Source organism: Callorhinus ursinus, unplaced genomic scaffold (assembly GCF_003265705.2).
Source record: "Callorhinus ursinus isolate GAN/ISIS: 27379988/994484 unplaced genomic scaffold, GSC_fseal_2.0 scaffold4, whole genome shotgun sequence".
NCBI lineage: Eukaryota > Metazoa > Chordata > Mammalia > Carnivora > Otariidae > Callorhinus > Callorhinus ursinus.
In genome coordinates, this window is record NW_027397066.1 from 946,891 (window position 1) to 968,883 (window position 21,993).

Below are 21,993 nucleotides of genomic sequence, written 5' to 3' on the forward strand. Positions count from 1 at the left end.
AATCCCTGGGCTTCAGGGTGGCCTCCGGCAAGTCACGCCGGCTGCGTTCACACAGCCAGGTTAGGGGGGCCCCCTCCCGCAACCACATGGGTCAGAGCTGGGCCCGATGGCCTGGCTGCTACGCCCTCCTCGATGTGCCACCGGGAACTGGGAAGACGCACATCACTTTCTGGCGCAGGTGGACCCTAGAGCGCCGTGGCCAGCCCTGTGCTGTGCCCCAGGTTTGTCTGCATGCAGTCTGTCGCCGCGTCTTCTGCGCAGTATCCCCTCCGGCGGGGAGTCAGGCTTGGCCTTTCTCTGGACTCACCGAGCAGCAGTAGGCACGGAGGTGCCTGCCCTCCAGGAGACAGGCAACCCCCACAAGCATGCAGCTAAAGAAGAGGAGTTGAGAGAAGCCAGCCCCCAACAGGAAGTCCAGGATCTCCCGGGGCCAGATAGCAGGTAGGGGCCACCCCACCCAGGAAGCCCCAGGCAGTGCTCTCACCCTGGAATGGCACCCCAGTCTCTGCACCGCCAGACTCTCCCCCAGACCCTCAGAGCCGCCTGGTGGGATGCAAAGGGGACACAATAGCACAGAGCCAGCAGCCAGCTTGGAGACAGGCGCCTGGAGGACAGACTGCAACCAGTTTGGATGAACCTGGGTCTGGCGTGTAACTGAAAGGCAGGTGTGTTACATAAAATTAAGGCAAGTGGTTCAGGGTAGGGCCATGGGGGCAGATCCCTGGTCTCCAGAAGACAGCTCAGGTAGCCTCACAATGCTCTGGAAATGGGCCCCACACCATACTGTGTTCCAAGTCCAGCAGCTACCCCCACCTGGAGAAACAAGAAGCAAAGGAAGCGGAGGCACTGAAGTCCCAACACAGTGACACTGCTAAAGAAAACTTCCTTTTTAAACAAAAACCCTCGTCCTTCATCATGCTGGGGAAAGAACCCCTGGCTGACAACACAAACGAGGGCCTGGAGCCCTGGCTGCTCCTCATGGTGACTGTGGGGTCCCTAGCAGGGCTCGCTGGGACCCCCAAGGCCACTCCCTTGCTCCAGCCAGCAGGCTCAGCGCACGGCACACACATCCAGGATGCAGAAGCGTGCACGGCAGGTGGGGCAGGGCACGCGGCTGGCGAGCCAGGTGTCAGGGCGCTGTGGGTCCTGGCGGCTGGCGAACCACTTGCCCATGCAGGTGAGACACCACATGGGGCGACAGTAGCACTGCTGGCACTCGCCCTCAGCTGCCTCTTGGCAGGTCTTCACCAGCTTCACACTGGCACGTGTCTGCATGCAACCAATGCATGCCTCCAGCTCCTGTGGGCGGGTGTAGAGGGTCACAGGGAGCCTGGCCCGACGGCCCTGTGCCCCCCCACCCACCCAGGGGGCCTGGCCTGTGGGAACCCACCTGCCCCCACCCAGCCCTCACCTGGCTGCTAGGGACCGAGTAGGTTGGGTTGACCTCCACCAGGGAAGCAAATGTCTCCAGGAACAGGTCGCCCAGGCTCTGATGGATGACCACGTTGGCCGCACTGCGGATGGGTGCGCGGAGTTTCTCACACAACTCACCATACTCCGTGGAGTTCAGCCTGCACAAGGTGGGGGCTGCTGGGCTGGGGCCACTAAACCAAGGCCCCTCTGCAGGGCAGGGCCATCATTCCTGGTGGGGATGCCGAGGTGCCTCTAGGGTGACAGAGCACCCACAACCACACAGAATATGGGAGCCCAGGCACAGCCCAGTCGCCTGATAAAGACCAGCCTGCAAAGACAGCCCTGAGGCCAGAGCCCACAGAAGGAGAGCACCGACCACCTGCCCTCAAGGGAGGCAGGGAGGGGCAAAGAGAGTGGGGAGGTTGCAGCTGAGACACAGAACGCCTGGCTTTCACCAAATTCAGGCACAAAGGGGATCACAGAAGAGGAACAACGGACTGGCCGAAGCCTGAATGGGACAGGAAGACCTCGGCTTGGGCCCCAGAGCCAAGACAGCCACCAAGCCTCGGTCCTGTACCACCCCCCAAACATCCCTAACACGGTCCCCCGAAAAGAGCTGCAAAAGGCAGCTCAGAGGAGAACACAGAGAAAGCAGAGGCAGAGAGTACCTATGGGGGTGTGAGGGAACAAGGGGCCTTGAGGGAGGGTTCCGCAGGAAGGGTGGCTAGAAGAACGTGCTCCACGCATCACCGCCTCCCAGAGAGCCCAAGACTAGAACCTGACTGCTGGCTGCCTCCGGCGCGCCCCAGCCTCACTATGACCCTGGCCACAAGCGTACCTACCGGATGTCGAAGGCCCGCACCCCAGGGCTGGCACTGGCCACGTGGATGGTGAGGAGCTGCACAGGCAGGCTGGAGTCCGCCGAGAGCGCATGCTGCCGTGACCCTGTCACGGTCAGGTGCACGTCCTGCTGCCGAGCCGCGTGCACACGGTACGTGGTCACCTTCATCACCCACGTGTCCGTCACGATCACACGAGCCCCTGGTGCCCCCGTGGCAAACTTATCGATCCGCCGGAACTCGGTGTTGACTGAGGAGGCCACAGCCCGCCAGCCTGACTGCGGGAGGGCGTAGAGGGCCAGGGTGCGGGCCAGCGGGTGGTGGGCCCACTGATCACAGGACCAGTAGTAGATCAGCGTGCTGGCGATGGTGGGCAGAGTCACTGCCAGCAAGAGGAAGAGCTGCCAGGCCTCCGGGGCCTGGCTGAGGGAGTAGAGCTGCTTTTCTGAAGCTGCAAAGCACATGCCCACGTAGTAGCCTACAAAGGATGGGGAGGGCCTCAGCAGAAATCAAGACTGCCAGGCCATTGTTCTCTCCCCATAGTGCCCACCAAGGGCCACCCTGGTCAGCTCTCAGGGCCAGGCAATGGTACCCCAGGGCAGGTGCACTTTACCTGCCTCCACGATGACCCAGCTCAACCCTTGCCCGGAACAGTAATACAATAAATAAAGGAAAGACGTTTTTAATTTACTACTTGTTTTATATGAGTAATACATGATTACGGAAATAGGAAAACCCCCCCAAAAAACCCCGCAAAAACAAAAACAAGGATCTGGTGTCACCCAAAGCAGAGCTACACACTGGCCCTCCCAGGGGCGGGATCTTGGCCTCTCAACCCCAGCCCCTCTGAGGAGGAAAATCAGAGTGTGACCCATCCCAGAGCTCAGATCTGTGTGCCAAACACTACGCAGAGAACAATGGGGAACACCATAGCTCCAGGGCCCCCGCCGGCTAGGTCAGGGCCAATCTGCATATCTGAACGATTGACTGACGTAGATAGATAATGGATACCTGCGTGAACACGTTTAAGGCTGCAAAGTAATAGTAAACATTTACTGTTGATCAGGTTACCACATTTAAGGTAATTTATCGGGCAGCAGTAAATAATATGCATACAAGAGTTTCAAAGCCTTTCAAAACAGGTTGAAAAGGAAGAAAAAGACCCCGGGGCTGGCCACAAGGCCAGGCTCCTCCACCTGCATGAGTCACTGAGCTCCCTACGTTCTGGTTTCTCCGTCCATGTGTAGCACGGTGATGGCCCAGCCACTCATGGGCTTATAGAAAGGATGTGGCTAAAAGGACTCCAGAAAACTGTGGGGACCCTTAGTTCCCAGGGCAGAAACCCAACCCACGACCGTCTCAAGAGCCCAAGTTCCAAGCCGCACTTTCCTCATCTGAGAAATCAGCTAATTGGTAACCCTGCCTTACCGGGTGCTGGGGCCTCAAGCTGAGAAAGCCACATAGTTACCCCAACAACAGGCAGAAACCACTTGACCAAGGATACCACCAGACTGCCACCAAGAAGGCCGTGTCCTTCTTGGCATGGGGAGGCAGCCCTCCTGCACAGACCTGGCCTCAGCCCAGCCCCCTCCAGGAGGCTCTCCACACCTGGCCCAGGCTGCTGCGCCCTGCTGACAGGTGGAAACTCCTGAGTCCACTGAGCCAGCCACCGGGGCCCAGCAGCCACCCGCCCTTCTAAACCTGCTTCTGTTCTGTATCCTCCAGAGGACGAACACACACACACACACACACACACACGAACACACACACACACCCCCTCCCTCCCTCCCTCCCTCCAGCCAGTCCCCTGTCCAACCAGCCTCTCAGAGGCCAGAGAGCACCTGGTCTCCGCCCAGCCCAACCCCTGGGCCACGTGTGAGCATTCTGCCCCCGCCAGCCTCTGAACCTGTGACACCCCCATGGGGTTACCCATCTCCGCCTTTCTAACACCCACCTTCCAAAGCCTGGGACAAGGCCACCTGCTCTCCCAGGTCCCTCCACCTTCGTTAGAATCAGTTAACTCATGTCGCTCTCCTGCGAACTGCCCCCACAAAATGACCTGCCACAGCTACGGGCGAAGCATCATCACCTTTGCCCGCCCCCCAATATTCTAAGCCTTCACTTCTGCCCCCTGCAAGCAGCCACCTGCCGCCAGCACCCTCCTCTCCGCCGCGGACGCGAGAGGCCCGTCTCAGAGCGCACGGGCTGTCAGTCGAAAGCCGCGCTCTCGGGGTCAGCGTCCCTCCTCGGAACGACCGGGGGTCCGCGCGCCCTCCCCCGACTCTTCACTTCCGGGGTCCCGGAACTCGGCCGCGAGCCCGAGGGGCCACGTAACGCCCACCAAGGGGGACACAGGCCGGTGCCGCCGCGCCCCGGGGACCCTCTGGGGGAGGGTCCGGCCTGCTCACCGAGCGGCAGCAGCGAGTGGCACAGCAGCGTGGCGGACGTGCGGCGCAGGTGGTAGGGCACAAAGGCGGCGTCCTCGCTGCCCAGCCAGCCCGACAGCAGGTTCTGCACGGTGAGCCCGGCCGAGTGGAACTCGGTGGGCGTGAACACGAAGCACACGGCGAACACCAGGTAGGCCAGCGTGAAGGTGACCTCCGGGCTGTCCATCGCGCTGCCGCGGCCGCCAGGAAGCCGTCGGAGAGGGGCCCGCAGCCCCCGACGGGAAACAGACCCGAGAATTCCGAGCCGGGGGGCGGCGGCAGGTGGGCGCCAGCCGGCGCGGGGCGCGCTGGGAGATGGTGTCCCCGCCCGCGGGGCATCCTGGGAGATGGCGTCCCGTCCGCAGGCCGGCGCGGGGCGCGCTGGGAGATGGGGTCCCCGCCCGCGGGGCATCCTGGGAGATGGCGTCCCGTCCGCAGGCCGGCGTGGGGCGCGCTGGGAGACGTCCCATCGACGCGGGGCACCCTGGGAAGCGGAGTTGCCGCGCCCCGTACACAGCCAGGCGCGCTGAGACCTCGCCAGCCCCCGCGAGGGTCCGGCTCCGTCCCACGGCCCGCCCCGGGGCCGGCTGCAGCTGCTCCCGTTTTACAGCTGGGGAAGCAGGCCCGAGCCGACGGGTCTCAGGCCCCGGCCTTCCCACGCAGCGCAGTCGCGTCCGCGGCAGACCCCGCCCCCCGCAGCCGCCGCCCGCCAGCGGCCCCGCCCCTCCGCAGGCGCGGCGAGCGGGGGTTCCGAGGGCTTCCGGCGCCCGCCGCGCCCAGCGTGCCCCCCCCCGGAAGCGGAGCGGCCGGCGCCCCGGAGGCGTGGCCGCGGCGCCCTGTGCGTCCCGCCCCCGGCCGCGCGCTGATTGGCCGCGCGCTCCAACCGTCGGTATTTGAATCGGCGGCGGGCGGACGGTCACCCGGACTCGGCGCCTCCCGCTCCCTCGGCTTCGTGCGGCCGCCGGCAGGTAGGCGGCGGCGGCGAGGCCCCGGGCTCGGGCGTCCATCCCCACCTCCTGCCTCGGGCTCCGCGCCCCGGCCCCCGGCCCCCGGCCCCCGGCCCCCGCCGCAGCTGGGCGGCGCCCGTCCTCCTCCCTCTGCGGCTCCTCCCGCGGCTCCGGGGTGCGCCGTCCGCACAGCCCCCTGCTCTCTTGGGCCCGCCCTGCCGGCTTCTGCTGCCGCCCTACCGGGGCCACCGGCAGCCCGCGTGCCCCGCTGGTTTCCGGCCGCAGCCCGAGGGCGGAGACGCCTGCGGGGGCTCCTTTGTCGGTCCCCGGGAGGTCGGTGTGTCAGGGTCCCTCGCGGCCCGCTCCGTTGGGCTCCCGCGCCGTCACCTCGTGAGCTCGTCCAGCCTCAACCACCACCTGCATCGGCGCCTTGCAGGGGACACCTCGCACCCTCTCCGCCGTCGGCTCGCCGCCCGCTCCCCGCAGGCGCGATCCCCAGCCCTTCCCGGCGCCGCGGCGCCGCGCCTCCCTCCCCGCGGCAGCTCGGTGCTGCTTTCTCCGCGCCCCACCTGCAAGCCGTCGCTGACTCCAGCTGCGCGGGTCCTGCTGATTCCCCGCAGCTGCTCGGCGCGGCTCCGCCCTGTTCCCCGCGCGGACCCGGACCTTCGCTCCCCGGGCTGTCTGGCCTTGCAGCCTCTGCCCGGGAGCCTCCTCCCCCTGGTCCGTGGAAGCCGGACCGGACGGACTGCCGCGGCTGTTCTCCCGCCTTCTCAGGAGAGGGGCTGCGGCACGGTGTCTAGGTCCCCTGCCTCGTGCGTCCCACAGCCGGCCAGCTCTCCTTCCCCTTCCTGGCGTTCACGCCAAAAATCTGAAGGTCGCCCTTTTGTTTCTCCGCGCCTTCCAGACGCCTTGTGGGCCCGCTGGCCAAGCCAGGGCTGCTCTCTCCACCGCTGGCTGGCTGCGGGAGTCTTTGGCCCCCACTTCCCTCCTGCCCTTCCCCGGCCTCCGCGCGCATGGCCCCACCCCCGTACCTTCCAGGGCATCTTGTTATCCTGACTCGCCTCTTTCCAGGGCACCCTTGCTCCTTCTGCCCCCACCACCCCGGCCGTGCTCTTCAAGCTGCAACTTCCAGCACCCCCACCACCAGCAGATACCTGTGACGTTCCCATGGACAGGCCCTCCGGCGACTCCTGGGTTGGGAGCGTCATGCTGCTGACCACCTTGAGGACCTTGGGAAGGGGGGTGGGGACTGTTCTAGAACCTTGTGGGTCTCAGTGGAGGTCGCTGGTTTATATTTCTAGACTCCAAATCTCAGTGTAGAAGCTTTTCAGCTCCCCACCAGGTAATTCTGGATCTGCTGCTTACTGCCTCTTGTCCCACTTCCCACTCTTCCCCTGGGCCTCGGCCCTCACGGTGCCCCGGCGTGCTCCTCTCCCAGCCCGTGACGGAAGGGCAAGCCACAGCACCCTTCTGCTTTCTTGCTCTCGGCCAACTTGGCAACCTGCTCCCTCTGTGCTGTGGCCTCAGCGCCTTCAGCGGAGGCCTGAGGGGAGACCCAGGCTTTCTGACAGGCCAGCACCCCTGTCTCCTGACCTTTACCCACTAAGTTCAATTTTTTTTTTTTTAAGATTTTATTTATTCGTTTGACAGAGAGAGACAGAGCAGGAATACAAGCAGGGGAGTGGGAGAGGGAGAAGCAGGCTTCCCGCCGAGCAGGGAGCCCGATGCGGGGCTCGATCCCAGGACCCTGGGATCACGACCTGAGCCGAAGGCAGACGCTTAACCAACTGAGCCACCCAGGCGCCCCAAGTTCAAATTGTTTTGAGGACCTGATTCTTCTCCCTTGTCCTGTGGGCTGAGGGCCCTTATGGCTCTTTGTCCTGGGAGGTGGCAGCTGCCCTAAAACAGGACAAGGACTGTCTGGCGGAGGACGTGCTGCCTGAGATGTGACCCACCTGTGCAGGAAGGGGACATCTGCCCTGTGAGGCTAGCTCCTTGTCCTGGCCCTTCATCCAGAGTGCACAGCCCTCATACTGACGTAAACTGCCTGCTTTTCCAGAATGAGTCTGCAGATCTACAGTGATGAAAACGTCACTGGTGACAAAAGTGCAGAAAACTGCGAGTTCCTGTTTTCACCACCGGAACTTACCGGAAGACTATCTGTTCTTCGTCTGTCACAGAAAGAAAATGTGCCACCCAAGAGTGTACTCAAAGCTATGAAAGTAAGCACACTTTGCCCGTGTAAATCTACTGTGTGTCACCCATTAGGTCACCCTGGGACTTTCTTTCCTGGGGACTTACGGAAGTGGGCAGGGCACTGCCACCATAGTGGTTGAAGACTTGAATTATTGAACAGGTCTCCTCCTCCCCCAACAGGTGACTTTTCAGACTCCTCTGCGGGACCCACAGACGCACCGGATATTAAGTCCTAGCATGAGCAGCAAGCTCGAGGCTCCTTTTACTCTGGAGGATGCTGTTGGGTTAGAAAACTCTCCTCAAAACCGGACCCAGAAAGAGAAGTAAGTGTTGATGCTGCTTAATGTACTGTAATTTGTAATGTCTCCAGCGGACACAGCAGAAAAATTCTGTCTTGTCGTTAGTCACATCTGGTCGAGTTCCTCCCGGTTTCTGCTCTGAGCTCATGCGATGTGTTGCCCGGCATACTCGCATTGCAAGTCACTTGTTAGTAGAAAAGCAATTAACAAAATGTGTAGAATAAGTTTTTTTGTTTAAGATTTTTTTACTTGTTGGGGCGCCAGGGTGGCTCAGTCGTTAAGCGTCTGCCTTCGGCTCAGGTCGTGATCCCAGGGCCCTGGGATCGAGCCCCACATCGGGCTCCCTGCTCGGCGGGAAGCCTGCTTCTCCCTCTGCCACTCCCCCTGCTTGTGTTCCCTCTCTTGCTGTGTCTTTTTCTGTCAAACAAATAAATAAATTCTTTACTTCTCTGTCAAACGAATAAATACTTTTCTGTCAAACAAATAAATAAATTCTTTACTTTTTTTTTTTTTTTTTTAAAGAATTTGTTTGACAGAGAGAGACAGCGAGAGAGGGAACACAAGCAGAGGGAGTGGGGGAGGGAGATGCAGGTTCCCGCGGAGCAGGGAGCCCGATGCGGGGCTCGATCCCAGGACCCTGGGATCACGACCTGAGCCGAAGGCAGACGCTTAACGACTGAGCCACCCGGGCGTGCAAGATTTTTTTACTTGTTTATAAAGAGAGAGCACAAGTGGGGAGGGGCATAGGGAGAAAGAGAATCTCAGTCTCACGATCCTGAGATCATGACCTGAGCCAAAACCAAGAGTCAGATGCCCAACTGACTGAGCCACCCAGGCGCCCCCAATAAGTTTAAGTTTTATGCCCCAGTCCTTTACTGTGCTTTTGCCAACACATTGGCCTGGTTTTTGTTTCTCTAATTTCATGAAATGTCTGAGCATGTCTCCGAGTAAGGATGCTTTGGGTTTCTTTTTTCATACCCACTGGGGTCTCCTTTCTGTTTGCAAGTCAGCCGTGGGTGTTCTCAAGATCTCTCAGTCTTGTTTTTCTCTTCAGTGAAAACCTTGATCTTCCTGTGCCCCGGATTATGTAGCTGGTGGTCCCCAACTGAAAGGGGGAAATAGGCAAGCAGAAAAAACCTTAACTGTGATTGTGTGTCATGTTTCTGCTCTCTCGGAAACCTGCGCGATCTAGTTGGTCTACCAATTTTGATTTATGAGGATATACTTGTGAAAGTTAATCTTAGGAAGAGGGTTGAGTGAACATTCTTTTTTTCTGTTTTTAGCTAATGTCTTCTCGGGGTTTAAATTCTAATTAAAAAGCTAACAGGTTCCTTCGTGTTAACTAAGTTTGTTTCTGAAAAGCCAACAGCTCACCAAGGAAGTGGACACCAAAATGACCAATGGAATTCTCCAGAAACGAATGGTGGCCAATGCCAACCCCCCTCCAGCAGATGTGAGACCAGCCTCTGAAGATAGGCAGTATTCCAGTGGGCCCACCTCAGCTCACCTGGCCAGCCTGGATCCCTCAAGCTCTCCCCAGATGCCAGAAACGCTTGAAGATCAAGTGGCTTCTCTAGGACAAACATCTGTGAGCCTTGAGCAAGCCTTGGAGGAAAGTGTTCATTCTTATTTCTTAGAAAAAAGTGTTACCTCCACCTCGGAAATCTTAGAAGACCCTTCCCAGGTGGCTCCCCAACACCGAACAGAAGACTCTCCCAGAGCTGCCAGAGAAAGCTCGAACCAGGTCCCTGCTTCCTCGGCCAGAGCTGCTTTGCCCCCTGGTACTCCCCCCACAGGAGCATGTGAAGAAGGGCCCCTCACAGACCTGTCTGGCGAGGCCCCAGCCGGCCCTGAAGACCCCTCTGGTCCTGGGAACACCATCCTGGCCAGCCCTCTGAAGGCTGGAGGGGCCACGTCCCCAAGTCCTCAGAAGAAAGAAGCTGATGGCCAGAGGGCCAGCTCTTGGAGCAGTGGGCCCATAGAACTAGAATCTGATTTCTCTGACAATGCTACCAGCCAAACATTGCCCCCACCAAGGGAACTGGGAAAGAGAGCCAGCCTTAAACCTCCCTCTAGGATATCAGAGGTGAGGCAGGAAAAGGCCTCCGAGGAGACACGCGAGGGGCCCGTTCCCCTTCCCCTGGGGTCTTACAACCTGGACTGGAATAAGCTGGATGACCCAAACCTTAACCCGTTTGAAGATGGAGGAGAGGCCCCGCCCCCAGAATGCCCCCAGAGCAGGCCAGCCGAGCCTGTGGCCAAGGAGCTGTCTGCTGGCCCTGAGGCCCCAGGGCCCTCCTCTCCGAACCAGTGAGTACTTGGTGGTGGTGGTGGCGGGGTAGCCGCTCAGCAGTGTGCATGCTGGAGGACCCCAGGCCAGAGAAGGGGCTGGGGGGCAGCTGCTGGTCCTGGATCCCAAGGCTGAGGATCCCACTGCAGGTGGCCAGTGAGAAATGGTGGAGGAAAGCACTCAGTGGCGCCCTGTTCATCCCCTCCACGGGGGTGGGGGCTGTCCTCATGCTTTCTAAGAGCATTTTCTATAAAAAACCTGGAGCTTTAGAAAGATCTCTGAACATCATCCGTGGCTGCAAAGCCAGTGGAGTGGCTCTGTGCACCTACTGTGGTGCTCCAGGCTCTCGTGGCGCCCTAGGGATGGCGGCTTCATGGCCACCAAGGGTTTAGCCAGTGCCCGGCCACCCAGCACTCGCACGGGCAGCTCTGGCGGGCTGTGTGCAGCCTGTCTCTCAGCCACGAGTGCACCCTGACGGTCCTGGAGGCCACCTCCCCGCTACTGGCCCCGCCTGGCCCCCGGTGACCTTCCCTCCAGCACGTTTGCCAGTTTCCTGGAGAAATAGGACAAGTGAACCCTTGGGGTTTGCTCTCTGAGCTGAAACAGCCTGAGAGCTCCTTGCCAAGGTCCCTGGGAAGCTCATGCTCCTTGGGCAGTTGAGGTGGGTGGGGACGGCTCTGCTGGGGACTCGAGCGTAGCCCCTGACCTTCGAGGCAAGGGTTCACAGGGCAGGAGGCAGCTCAGTGCCGGGGAACAGGCCCTACTGACCCCATCTGTTCAGGCAGGTGCCTTCAGCCTCCACGGATGACACGCCTGTGGCACAGGCCGCAGCCAGGACCCCGGGCACAGCAGGCAAGGTATGGACGCGAGCTCGGCCCATGCTGTCGTCCTGCGTGCACATGGGCAGAGGGCAGCCAGTGGAGACCGGGTGGGACACAGCGCGGCACCCCATCTTGACAAGACTGGGCGAGGCACGGGTCCTACACGGGACCTTTGACCTCACGACATGCCCGAACTGAGTCGCCCTTCTTCCAGGAGGGAGCTACGGACTGTGCAGGTGTATCCGCCCCCACGGGCGGCCCGGGCGGTGAGCCTGTGCCCCCCACTCCTCCACGGGGCCCGGAGCCTGCCTCAGAGCTGGATGAGGAGCACTTCCGAGACCCAGCTGAGGGTACGTTGTCCCCGGGTCACTTGTCTGTCCCCGCCGGCTGGTTGCTGTTCTGTGAGTGTCCGTGTTCAGTGGTGATTTCGGGAGACTGCCCCGTAGGCAGCTCTCTTCCCTGACTTGAAGCGACACACGCAGGGGCTCTGGACGCTTTCAGGACATACCCCTGGTGTAGGGATTTCCAGGACCGGAAATCAGACTCGGGAAAGGTTCTGTGCAAACACACAGGCGGCAGGGGCCTTGTTGGTTGGTGGAGAGATCCTGTTGGAAGGGTGAGTCCAGACAGAGAACACACAGCTCTGACCTTCAACACGGGGGGTCCTCCGGACTCTGAGATGCTTCCAGGGAAAATCTAGGATGCAGTTGAGAGAGAAGGTAACTTGACAGGGTCTCGATGTGGCTTACTTAACCTTCAGGCAGAGAGAAGACTGGGAACAGAGTGCAGGGTTGGGTTGTGGCAGGATGATCCCAGGGATCCCAGAGTCACACGGGGGGTTCCCTCACTGAACGTCAGGTTTTCACGGGTCCTCCACCTTGTAGCGTACGTCGCTGCTTCGTTCCTTTCCCAGCCGAGTAGCCAACCACCGTGCGGATGGACCACGACTGGCATTTCCATTCACCAGTTGATGGGCGTCTGGGTGGTTTGCTCAGTAAGACTGCCGCGAACATTCATGTCCACGTGTCTGTGTGGACGTGAGTGTTCCATTGGTCTGCGGCATAAACCCAGAAGGGGAATTCCGGGTCACACGGTAACTATGGGTGACACTGAGGAGCCACCAGCTTGCTCTCCAAAGCGGCTGCACCACGTGATGATCCCACGGCAACAGTGTTTGAGGTCCTGATCTCTCCACGGCCTTGGCAGCTCCCCTGGGGGCCTCTGTGACTCTGATTCCAGCCTCCGGCTGTGGGCCATGGGGGGGGGGGTTGCCCCCTGCATGGATTTTTGATCTGCATCTCCCTACTGATGAGCACCTTTTCACGTGCCTTTCACACCTTCTGTGGAATGTCTGATGGGTCCTTTGCCCTGCTGTTTGACTCCAAATTGCCTTTTTGTTACCGAGTTGTAAGGGCTTCCAATCTATCCTAGGTAGGGATTTCTTACCGGATAGGTGACGAACGTCTCCCCGTCTGTGGGCTTTCTCTCTCCCCGTGACATCCTTGAAGCACAGATATTAATCCTAAAGTCTCACTTACCATTTTTTCTTTTGTTCTTTGTGCTTTTGGTGTGAAGTGTAAGAAATCTTTGCCAAATGCAAATACAGTAACACGAAGATTTGCCATTACGTTTTCTAAAACTGTTATAGTTGTAGTTCTTATATTTGGGTTTTTTATTTATCTTGAGTTAATTTTTACATACGATGTGAACCACTTTTAGGTTTTTTAAGTGAAAGTCTATATTGTCCGGAATTCAAGGACCGTCTAGGGTCATTTTAAACAGTAGCTGTTAGCCTGGGAGATTTGGTCCCTTGGGACACTTTTGGTTGCCGCACCTGGAGAGGTGCTGCTTCTCTCCCGACAGCCCACAGGACGGCCCCACAAGGCGACCCGGCCCCAGGTGTCATTAGCGTGAGGCCAGATTGGTGGTCCCCGTTGTGGGGCGGGGCGGCCAGTCACTGCGCCGAGCAGCCGAGTGCACCGCGTGCAGGTTGGTGACCGCCACGTATGGGTCGGTGACCACTGCACTGATGCTCTCCCTCTCAGTTCTAGGCACAGGAGCCGAGGTGGATTATCTGGAGCAGTTTGGGAGTTCCTCGGTGAGTACCCGCGCTGTCGGGGCAGTCTCTTCCAAAGTACGCTTCTCCAAAGGGGGCTCTTTCTAGAACAGCCCTGAGCCACTGTCCCGCTTCCAAAATCATGAAGGTCCTACTCACACACCAGTGGTGTCCGTGCTGTGGTGACCGTCTGAGGCTCCCTAGGGCCCCTTCCCGAGCTGCACCTGTGGCCTCACGGTGCCCATCTCAAGCTCCCGTGCAGAGGGGAGCTCGAGGGCGTGCTGCTCTGTGCTGGGGTCTCCTCAGGGCCCAGCCTTTGGGGCCATCATCCCTCAGGTGACAGTGAACCCGCTGACTCATCGACCCCTCAGTTTAAGGAGTCGGCCCTGAGGAAACAGTCCTTGTACCTCAAGTTTGACCCGCTCCTGAAGGACAGCCCTCCGAGACCAGTGCCTGGGGCTCTGGAGACCAGCAGGTACGCCTCCCCTCTGGCTGTGGGGCTTAGTGCGGGCGGGTGGGCTGGCTGGCGGTGGCCATCGACCAGAGATTTTTAGACTCAGTGGGGACATTCATGACTCTGCCTCAGAAAAGTAGACCCCAGTGGAGCTCTCTCAAGCCCCTCAGGTGCAGGAGGAGTGACTATGGGTCAGATCCAGCCTTTGCCTGGCTTCCTAAGGAAGGCCTTGTGGGCGCACATGGCTGGGTGGCAGCTTGCGCCATGTGACGAAGCCATGAGGTAGAGTTGAGCAGTTGTAACAGGTTGTTCTCGGCCTTTGGGGAAAATGGGTGCATTTACCTCCTGTTCTGGGGTCTCAGTGCACAGGACGTGGCCGTGCCTTCCTCAGGAAGCCCGCCCGAGGCGAAGCTAGTGGAACTTGACTTCCTAGGAGCCCCAGGTGCTCCCGTAAGTGCTCCTCTCCGGTAATGGGCCTGACTGTATGCTGGGGGTGCAGAGCCGCTCCTTGGCACAGGGTGGCGGGGGGCTCCCTGTGCTGCACTGGGAGCCCCCGGCCTCTGAGGGCCTGTCCCCCCACAGATGCTGGATCCCCTTCCCTGTGTCTTTGGGCCTGCGGGTCCACCACTGCCCGTGGGGCCCATTGTGGACGTGCTGCAGTATAGTCAGAAGGACCTGGACGCGGTGGTGAGGACGGGGCACGGGGGGCTGGGTTCCTGGCGCAGGGCAACGCCCACGGGCGGAGGGGCTAAACAGCTCTGAGCACCGGCTTTCCCCATGTGGCTGCAGGGAGAGTCATGAATGTCCGCTCCCTGGTTCCCCAGCTCAGTGTTTCCACCCAGCATCTCCCGAGAAGCTGCCTACACACTGAAGGGCTCGGGCATCCTCCACAGGCACTGCTCCGGCCCCCCCAGGGGTCGTAAAGCGGGAAGCCAGCCCCTGGGCAGTGTTTGGCTCGGCCTCTCTTGGGAAGCCTGCGTGCTGGACCCGGGCTGTGTCTGCTGGCCGCTAAGTCCTTCCCTGGTCTTAGTGCCCCATGGCCACCTGTCCTGCTCAGAGCTGGCCCAGGAACTCACAGTGTGAGGCCCCCCCCGCCCCCCACAGGCTGCTATCCCAGCCTTGCCTGCAGCAGGAGGTGTCCCCCATCCACCCACACACTGACGTGGCTCGTGGGGGCCGATGGGAACCCATAGCGTCTGACCGACGATGCTCCAGGGAGCCACGTGCTCTCCCTGGGCACCCGCTGGCCCCACCACCGCCCCCAGCGGGGGCACAAGGTCCTTGGCCTGACCGGGGCTCCTCATGGCCACTCCCCCGACTCAGACACGTCGCCCCAGGGAGCCTGGGTGTGAGGGGCACCCAGCATCCGCGTGCTGTGGTTTGTGCAGGTGCAGGCCACACGCGAGGAGAACGCGTTGCTGAGGAGCAGGTGTGAGGCGCTGCACGCCAAGAACCTGGAAATGGGGTAAGGCCCACGGCACGCTCTGGGCGACTTGGGCTCGCTTGCCACAGGTGGTCACGGGCACCTCCATTCTCCCCACAGGAAGATAATGGACGGGTTTGAGGGGATCGTGTACCAGGCGATGGGTGAGTGCTGGTGGCCACGGGCCTCTCTGCTGGAGCAGCTGAGGCTGGTGACGGGGCGTCTGGCAGTCGGGGGCCGGGTGGCACCAGAATTGCCCAGACCCTGGGTGCGTGTGTGGGGTCCCTGCCATGGTCGCTGTACCCACAGTCTGCCCCCCACACCCCCAGGGGCCACGCGTCCAGTGTGGGCTCCAGGTTTTGGGCACTGGACGTGTCAGGCAGGGCTCGGAGTGAGTACCAGTCCTCACCCTGGGCAAAGCCTCAAGCTCCCGCAGGTTCCCATCCCCCCACCCAGGGCTGGCTCTCGGGGCCCTCCCCAGGCTCTGCTCGGGAAGATCACGTAGGAGGGGGGCCCTGTCACCCGGCCCTTAGTGGGACCACGGGTGGGCTGCCCACCTCTCCTCTACCACTGTGCGTCTCCTGCCTCCTGTGTGCTGTCTGGGGGGCCGGCATGTCAGATGCTCCTCGCATCCCAAGTGCTTTTTCTCTTCTTCTCAAGAGGAGGCTCAGAAACAGAAGGAACTTGCAAAAGCGGAGATCCAGAAGATTCTGAAGGAAAAAGACCAACTGACTTTAGACCTGAGCTCCATGGAAAAGTCTTTCTCTGACCTCTTCAAGCGGTTTGAGAAACAGAAGGAGGTGATCGAGGGGTATCGCACGGTAAGTGGTGCCGAGCGGGCCCGTGCCTGTCCTCCCGCAGAGAGGGTCCCCAGGGGGTTGTGGTCAGCCATGGAGCTAGCCTGCCCCATGTCCTTGGCTTGGTCAGGAAGATAACCCAGGTGGCACCTGGCCGCGCCTTCCCCTTGCCACCGGGCCCAGGCTTGGGGGACATTACTGTTTGTCCGGGGATGTGAGCAGAGGGGCCGGCCATGAGGCCCAGACGGGAGACAGCCACGGCAGGCCGAGCGGGTGCCTAGGTGTGCAGCGGGCACCGAGGAGCTCCAGTGGCTGCCTTCTGGAGGAGGGCCTGGGCCACTCGGACCTCAGTGGCCCCACTGCATGGGTGCATTCTGGGCACACAGCCGGGCGGGACTCCCCCTGCGGCTGACGCGCTCACCCTCTGCAAGGGGAGTCCCCCGAAGGAGCTGGTCCCCTCCCAGCTCCAGCCTTCCCCCTGCCCACACCCCTCCCTACACCCCTGCCTCTCAGCTATTGGCCTCATCAGGGCCTGAAACCAGACCTAAGACTCTGCTGCAAGGGTGTAGACGGCCCCGGCCGCGTGTCCAGATGTGCCCTCCTGCGGTCAGCAATGCCCGCCAGAGGCGTGGGGGCCGTGGCAGCCGTGAGGGCCAGGGGTCAGATGTGGCAGCGGGGGGGGGGGGGGGGGGAGGAGGGAGGCCTCCAGCTGTGTTCACGTGGCCTTCCTCGTCGGAGCTGCGGTTTTGTTAACGTCCCAGAGACCCTTGGTGGTGGACCCATCCACACCTGACCAAAAAGCCAGGCCTGGGGGGCTCCGACAGTGGCCTGCTGCAAGCGGGTCACATCTGCTCGTTCTCTAAAGAATGAAGAGTCACTGAAGAAGTGTGTGGAGGATTACATAGCAAGGATAGAGAAGGAAGGCCAGCGGTACCAGGCCCTGAAGGCCCACGCAGAGGAGAAGCTCCAGCTGTGAGTGCGGGGGGAGAAACGTCTAGCAAGCCTGGGGAGGGAGATACCCCGTGCCTGGCCTCTCAGCGCCCCCCGTGTGTCCCCAGGGCCAGCGAGGAGATCGCCCAGGTGCGCAGCAAAGCCCAAGCGGAGGCCTTGGCCTTCCAGGCCAGCCTGAGGAAGGAGCAGATGCGCATCCACTCGCTGGAGAAGGCAGTCGAGCAAAAGGTGGGCACACAGGACCCCCGGCGCCTGGCGGTGGGGGGAGCGCCCTCCTGGCTCGGGGACCTGCCCTGTAGCACATGCCCTCAGCCGGTACCTTGTACGAGGGCCCTTGGCCTGCCCCCAGGCTGCCGCTTCTGAGAATTGCAGGATTCGGGGCACCTAGCCGGCTCGGTCAGAAGAGCGTGGGCTCTGATCTCAGCGTTGTGACTTCGAGCCCCACGTGGGATGTAGGGAGGACTTCAGAATAAAATCTTCGGAAAAACAAACAGGGATTTGACTTTTCTCCTTCAGACTAAGGAAAACGAGGAACTCACCCGAATCTGTGATGACCTCATCTCCAAGATGGAGAAGATCTGACACAGAAGCCCTCACCCCATTTGTTCTTGTGTCTGTGAAAGTTTTTTCTCCTCTCTTGACCCTCTTGTTTTTAAACTAGACTGCTTTAAAAAGAGTAAATAAAGTTTCCTTTTGGTTCGAGTGTTGAAGTTGCCTGGTTTTGACTACAGTGTGGGTTTCTGGCTTCGGCCAGAGGCTGACCCGGCTGCTGCTGCCATGACCCGCACACCTCGAGCTTGCCCGGAGGGCGCCAGCCCTGCCATCGTACGGCCACGTGGTCCCCAGCAGGGGGGTGGTTGGCCTGCGTCCCTGGGTGGGGCTGTGGCCCCCACGTTACTGTGCTTTGTGGTCATGGTGAATGAACACCTACCGTCGTGTTGAGCGCCGTCCTTGACAGGGTGGGCCTCACGCCATCCACTGCGAGGCGGGGCTTCCCAGCTGGACCCCACAGCCTCCTGGGCCGAGTCCGGGATGGAGCTCCCAGAAGCGGAGTTCGACGCCTCTACCGGACGCTTCTCTGGAGCACCCTGACCAGAGCGGGCATCTGACCCGGGACGAAGGCACGGCGCCTCCTAAGTCAGGGGTCTCAACGTGGGTGTCTGAGTCGGCGACCCCTCGATGGCTATCAGGACTGCGTCGGGGGGGGGGGGGGGGCCTGCCATACACACTTCCTGGACCCTCGGACGCGCCCAAGCACAGTTCTTACTCCATCTCCTGCTCGCTGACCGCATGGTACCAGGGACGGGGCCAAGAGGGGGCCCTTGCAGGGCAAAGGTGAACCTCTGGGACAGGTGGTTTCTGAACCAGACAGAAGCGAGGCCCACAGGGACACCAGGGGACTCTGATACGTGACCCAGTACCCTGGAGCCGTGTCCTCACAGTGTGACCCCTAGGTGCAGGCATGGGGCTTCCTTAGAGCCTGACGGGGTCGGTCTGGGCAGGCTGAGGCCCCACACTTGGAACCTGTTCCCAGGCGATGCTGGTAGTGCTGCCAGGTTCAGAACTCACTGTCCTCAAGGAGCAGGCAAAGGGCACCAGCCTCTCCTTAGCCCAGTCCGGGTGCTAAGGAGGAACGGCCGGCAAAAGGGAGCGGGGGATCCGGCACAGAGACCCAAGGCAAGGCCCGCCCAGTTAGGAGGCCTCTGAGCACCCCAGCACCACCGCACTCAGCTGGGACTCAAGCTGGCGACTGGCCTCCCCAGGACAGACCTGGGGGTGGGCAGCAGTGCCTGACCAGCCACCATCAGGGGGCGCTGCCGGCTGTGGGCCTTGGCACGGGGGGCGAGGGGGGCGTGGGGGGGGGGCAAAGGGAGGTGACTGTGGGGCCGGCCAACGGGGCATCCAGGACCCCGGAGGTGGAGGGCATGTTTGCTCTCAGCATTGGCAGGAAAGTGCCTGGTGCTGGGACAAGGGCCAGGCTGGGAGCAGGAACCATGGGGCCACCCAGGCTCCAGACGCCCCACTGCCCTCACGACCCTCCTGTCTCCTGTCCCACGGTGTCCCCCATTCCTGGGGCACCTCCTGTCGGGCCTCTTCTCTAGAACACCAGGGCCTTCCTGTGCTCTAGGACCTGCTCCCAGCCGCAGTGGTGGAGCCCAAGCCCCAGGGCGGGCCCCCAGGACGCCGCCGCCCAGCCGTCAGCCTCTGCTCTAGAGCCGCTTCTCCCAGCGGCCTCCCGGACACCCCCAAACCAGCTGTGTCTGGGGGCCTTCGCTAGCCCTGCCCGGGCCCCCTGGAAACGAGGCCTACACAGAAGTGACCCTCCCACACAGAGGCCACCCCTCGCTGCCCCCCTGCAGGCAGGCCTGACCGCCCCCACCAGCCAACAGCCTCCTCTGCCCAGAGCCTGTGATGCCTCCAGGCTGCCGGCCGTGCCCCCTCCACTGCCCCATTCTCCTGCGTGAGGCGCAGGTTAGGGGCACTTGCCCCCGGAGGGCATCCTCCTGGGTGTCCCTGCACCAGGCCCCACGGCACCAGCCAGCAGAGGGTGCGGGCCAGGAACGCGGCACCCCCCACACCCGCCCAGCCCCAGGTCCTGCCACTCGGAAGCAGGGCTCTGGGCCCCTGCTCGTCATGCTGGCCCCTTCCCCAGAATGCCTCGGGCTCCTGCTCTCGACATACAGTCTCCCCACCCTACTCCAAACCTAGTAACCCCTTCCCCGGCACCCCATCTACCCGCCCCACCGCTCCCCTGCACAGGAACCCCCGCCACACTCTCGGGCAGGTGCTCCACAGCTCACCCCCCACCCAGAGGAGCTTCCAGAGCCGAAAGCCACTGGTGGGGAAGAGGCCAGGCAGGGCGCAGTAGACGGGGATGGCAGGGGGACCGGGGCCTGAGTAGACAGGGCCGGGCAGACAGGCAGCCGGCAGGCTCCCCGGCTGCTGGGGCTCAGAGCTGCAGCTCATCCGTGGCCTCACCCACCCACAGGCCCATCCAGCCGAGGGGGCAGGGGGCCGTGTGGCTGCAGGGCTCCAGCTCATCCTGGTAGAGTCAGGGCTGCCCCGAAGGGTCGGCAGTGGCAACCTCCTCACCCAGCTTGGCCTGCCTGCTGGCCGCCAGGGCCCTATCCCCGTGGGGGCCTCTCTGAGCCAGGCCAGTAGTCTGCCCAGAGAAGGCCACTGGGGGCAACTGGCCATGCTGAGGACACGGCTGCCGGGCAGCATCCTGGGCCAGGAGCCTCTCTTCAGGACAAAGGGGCCTTGTGCAGCTGAATGGCTGTTTATCCTGGAGCCCGAGTTAACTCGGGGCTGCAAGGCCGGGCAGGCCTGGCACTGGGCTTCCCCAGGGAAACACGGCCAAGCCAGGCATGCCGCCGTGGGGCTGAAGTTCCATGCCCCTGCGTGCCCTGCATGGGACGCCAGCGGCGCCCTGGGGCCTCGGGCCAGGACGGGGGCATGGGGACTCAGGGGCTGTCCTGGGCGCTGCCTCCCATCCCTGGGGCTGAGCAGGGGGAGGTCGTGTCAGCAGGGCAGCAGCCACGGCCACAGAGGCCTCGTGGACGGGGCACCCAGGGGCTGCCCCCGCCTTCTAGAGTGCAGGAGCGGAGGCCCCCAGCCTGCAGACACACCCTCTCTTACGGGTTGTTTGCAACCCCAAACTCCTCCGTGGAAGCCCTAACCCCCGCGGGATGGCACTGGGGGGCCCTCAGATGGGACCCGTGTCCTCACAGAAGAGGAGAGGGGAGAGGTCGCTGGCCTCCGGGCGAGGACACCGCGAGAAGGTGGCCGTCTGCAGGCCGCCACCTCGACCTCAGACGTCAGCCTCCAGAACCGTGAGAAACAACGGTCTGTCGTTGAAGGCCCGGTCCGCGGGGTTCTGTGATGGCGGCCGAGCGACGGAGACACTCACCGTGACTGGGGCTGCCCAGCCGGGGGCCCGCCCACCGCCCCATGTCCTCCCTGCAGCCACGGCCATCCACACCCCGCTGACGGGGTTCCTGGCCAGGGGCTGCCAGCGCCATGGCGGAGGAGCAGGTTGGGGGCGCAGGGGCACTGGCCCCCCCTCGGTGCCCCCCGACCCCCTAGCCGCCTGCAGCGCTCTCCAGTCATGGCCTCCCCCTGAAGTCAGGTGCCCAGGCTGAGCCCCAAACCCTCCTTGGCCCCTCAGAAGGGAGGGAGGATTTCCAGAAGGTCCCATCTGTGCCCCTGTGCCCTCTGGGAAGACCAGATGGTGTTTATGCCGCGCGCGCCCATGGGACCTGGGTGTGCACACCCAGGCTCTGAACTCCCTCACTGGCCCCTCAGGCTCCTGTCACCTGCACCCTGGGCAGGTCCTGGCGGGGTGGAGGCCGACAAGCCACCACACACTTGGGAACAGGAGCAGGCTGGAGACAGGTGGCCACCAGGGCCAGTGGGCAGCATGGGGCCAGAGAAGGGGGTCCTGGCTCAGCAGAGGCTGCCTTGGGGGCCCTGCTGGGGTGTGAGGTGTGTCCATGAGGTGGAGAGCATGCTTATAGGGGCCACATGCGTGGGAACAGCCACACGCACCCTGGCCCTGCTTCCTAGAGGCCTCCCTTCCCAGGACCCCAGAGCCCAGGAGCCAAGTGCTGACCAAGGCTGTTAAGGCTGTCGGGCGCCATTGGGCCCAGCAGCCTGCAGGGGGTGCCATTGGGCTGACTTGAGCCACCTCCAGCTGAGCAGCGACCTCCTCCCAGTGGTCAGGCCCAGCCTCCACGCTGGGTCTCCTGGACCCCTACCCTAGGGCACCAGGGGGCCACCTCCAGCCACCGGGGGCACCAGTCCTCCCCCCCTGCACCTACCCCCTGCCCTGTAGACCCCCATGCACCAACCTAGGCCCCCACAAACTCTGGAGGGCAGGCCCAGGCACTATAGGGGTGCTAGGTGAGGCATGCCAGGCCCAGAGCAGCCAGGGGGCCAGCCATCATCCGCTGAGGGTCTGGGCAAGCCAGAGATGGAGCTGCCAGCAGAGGTCTATGGCAGGGCCCAGCCCCTTCCGTCCCTGGCCCAGTCCCTGTCCAGCGGTGGTCCAGGGGGCGGGGCGGATGCACCCTGGCCCCTGG

At 62.1% G+C, this 21,993-nt stretch overlaps 2 protein-coding genes across 4 annotated transcripts; one reads left to right on the top strand and one right to left on the bottom strand.

Annotated features, from left to right (window-relative positions):
- Window positions 1-867: 867 nt before the first annotated feature.
- TMEM129 (transmembrane protein 129, E3 ubiquitin ligase) lies at window positions 868-5,027 on the bottom strand. Of its 2 annotated transcripts, none has more exons than XM_025887197.1 (4): window positions 4,661-5,027; window positions 2,256-2,730; window positions 1,412-1,514; window positions 868-1,299 (listed from the first exon to the last, which is right to left on the bottom strand). In XM_025887197.1, the coding sequence occupies exons 1-4, from the start codon at window positions 4,863-4,865 to the stop codon at window positions 1,051-1,053; spliced, it is 1,032 nt and encodes a 343-aa protein (XP_025742982.1). In that variant the 5' UTR covers window positions 4,866-5,027; the 3' UTR covers window positions 868-1,050. The 2 variants fall into 2 exon arrangements, with proteins under 2 accessions (XP_025742982.1, XP_025742981.1); XM_025887196.1 differs by having other exon boundaries at window positions 1,412-1,571.
- On the top strand, window positions 4,690-17,622 carry TACC3 (transforming acidic coiled-coil containing protein 3). 2 transcript variants are annotated; one of them, XM_025887194.2, is made up of 16 exons: window positions 4,690-4,829; window positions 7,685-7,847; window positions 8,002-8,144; window positions 9,483-10,430; window positions 11,192-11,267; window positions 11,446-11,581; window positions 13,277-13,329; window positions 13,659-13,762; window positions 14,104-14,191; window positions 14,324-14,428; window positions 15,130-15,206; window positions 15,285-15,328; window positions 15,825-15,985; window positions 16,827-16,933; window positions 17,020-17,140; window positions 17,429-17,622. In XM_025887194.2, the coding sequence occupies exons 2-16, from the start codon at window positions 7,686-7,688 to the stop codon at window positions 17,492-17,494; spliced, it is 2,391 nt and encodes a 796-aa protein (XP_025742979.1). In that variant the 5' UTR covers window positions 4,690-4,829; window position 7,685; the 3' UTR covers window positions 17,495-17,622. The 2 variants fall into 2 exon arrangements, with proteins under 2 accessions (XP_025742979.1, XP_025742978.1); XM_025887193.2 differs by lacking the exon at window positions 4,690-4,829 and adding an exon at window positions 5,492-5,646.
- The last annotated feature ends 4,371 nt before the right edge of the window (window positions 17,623-21,993 follow it).

Coding starts and splice junctions, on each gene's coding strand:
- TMEM129 (XM_025887196.1), bottom strand. CDS start 4,865: ATGGACAGCCCGGAGGTCACCTTCACGCTGGCCTACCTGGTGTTCGCC. Junction 2,731..4,660: donor CCACTCGCTGCTGCCGCTCG/GTGAGCAGGCCG, acceptor CATCCTTTGTAG/GCTACTACGTGGGCATGTGC. Junction 1,300..1,411: donor ACTCGGTCCCTAGCAGCCAG/GTGAGGGCTGGG, acceptor ACCCGCCCACAG/GAGCTGGAGGCATGCATTGG.
- TACC3 (XM_025887194.2), top strand. CDS start 7,686: ATGAGTCTGCAGATCTACAGTGATGAAAACGTCACTGGTGACAAAAGT. Junction 8,145..9,482: donor AACCGGACCCAGAAAGAGAA/GTAAGTGTTGAT, acceptor GTTTCTGAAAAG/CCAACAGCTCACCAAGGAAG. Junction 13,330..13,658: donor AGCAGTTTGGGAGTTCCTCG/GTGAGTACCCGC, acceptor TCGACCCCTCAG/TTTAAGGAGTCGGCCCTGAG.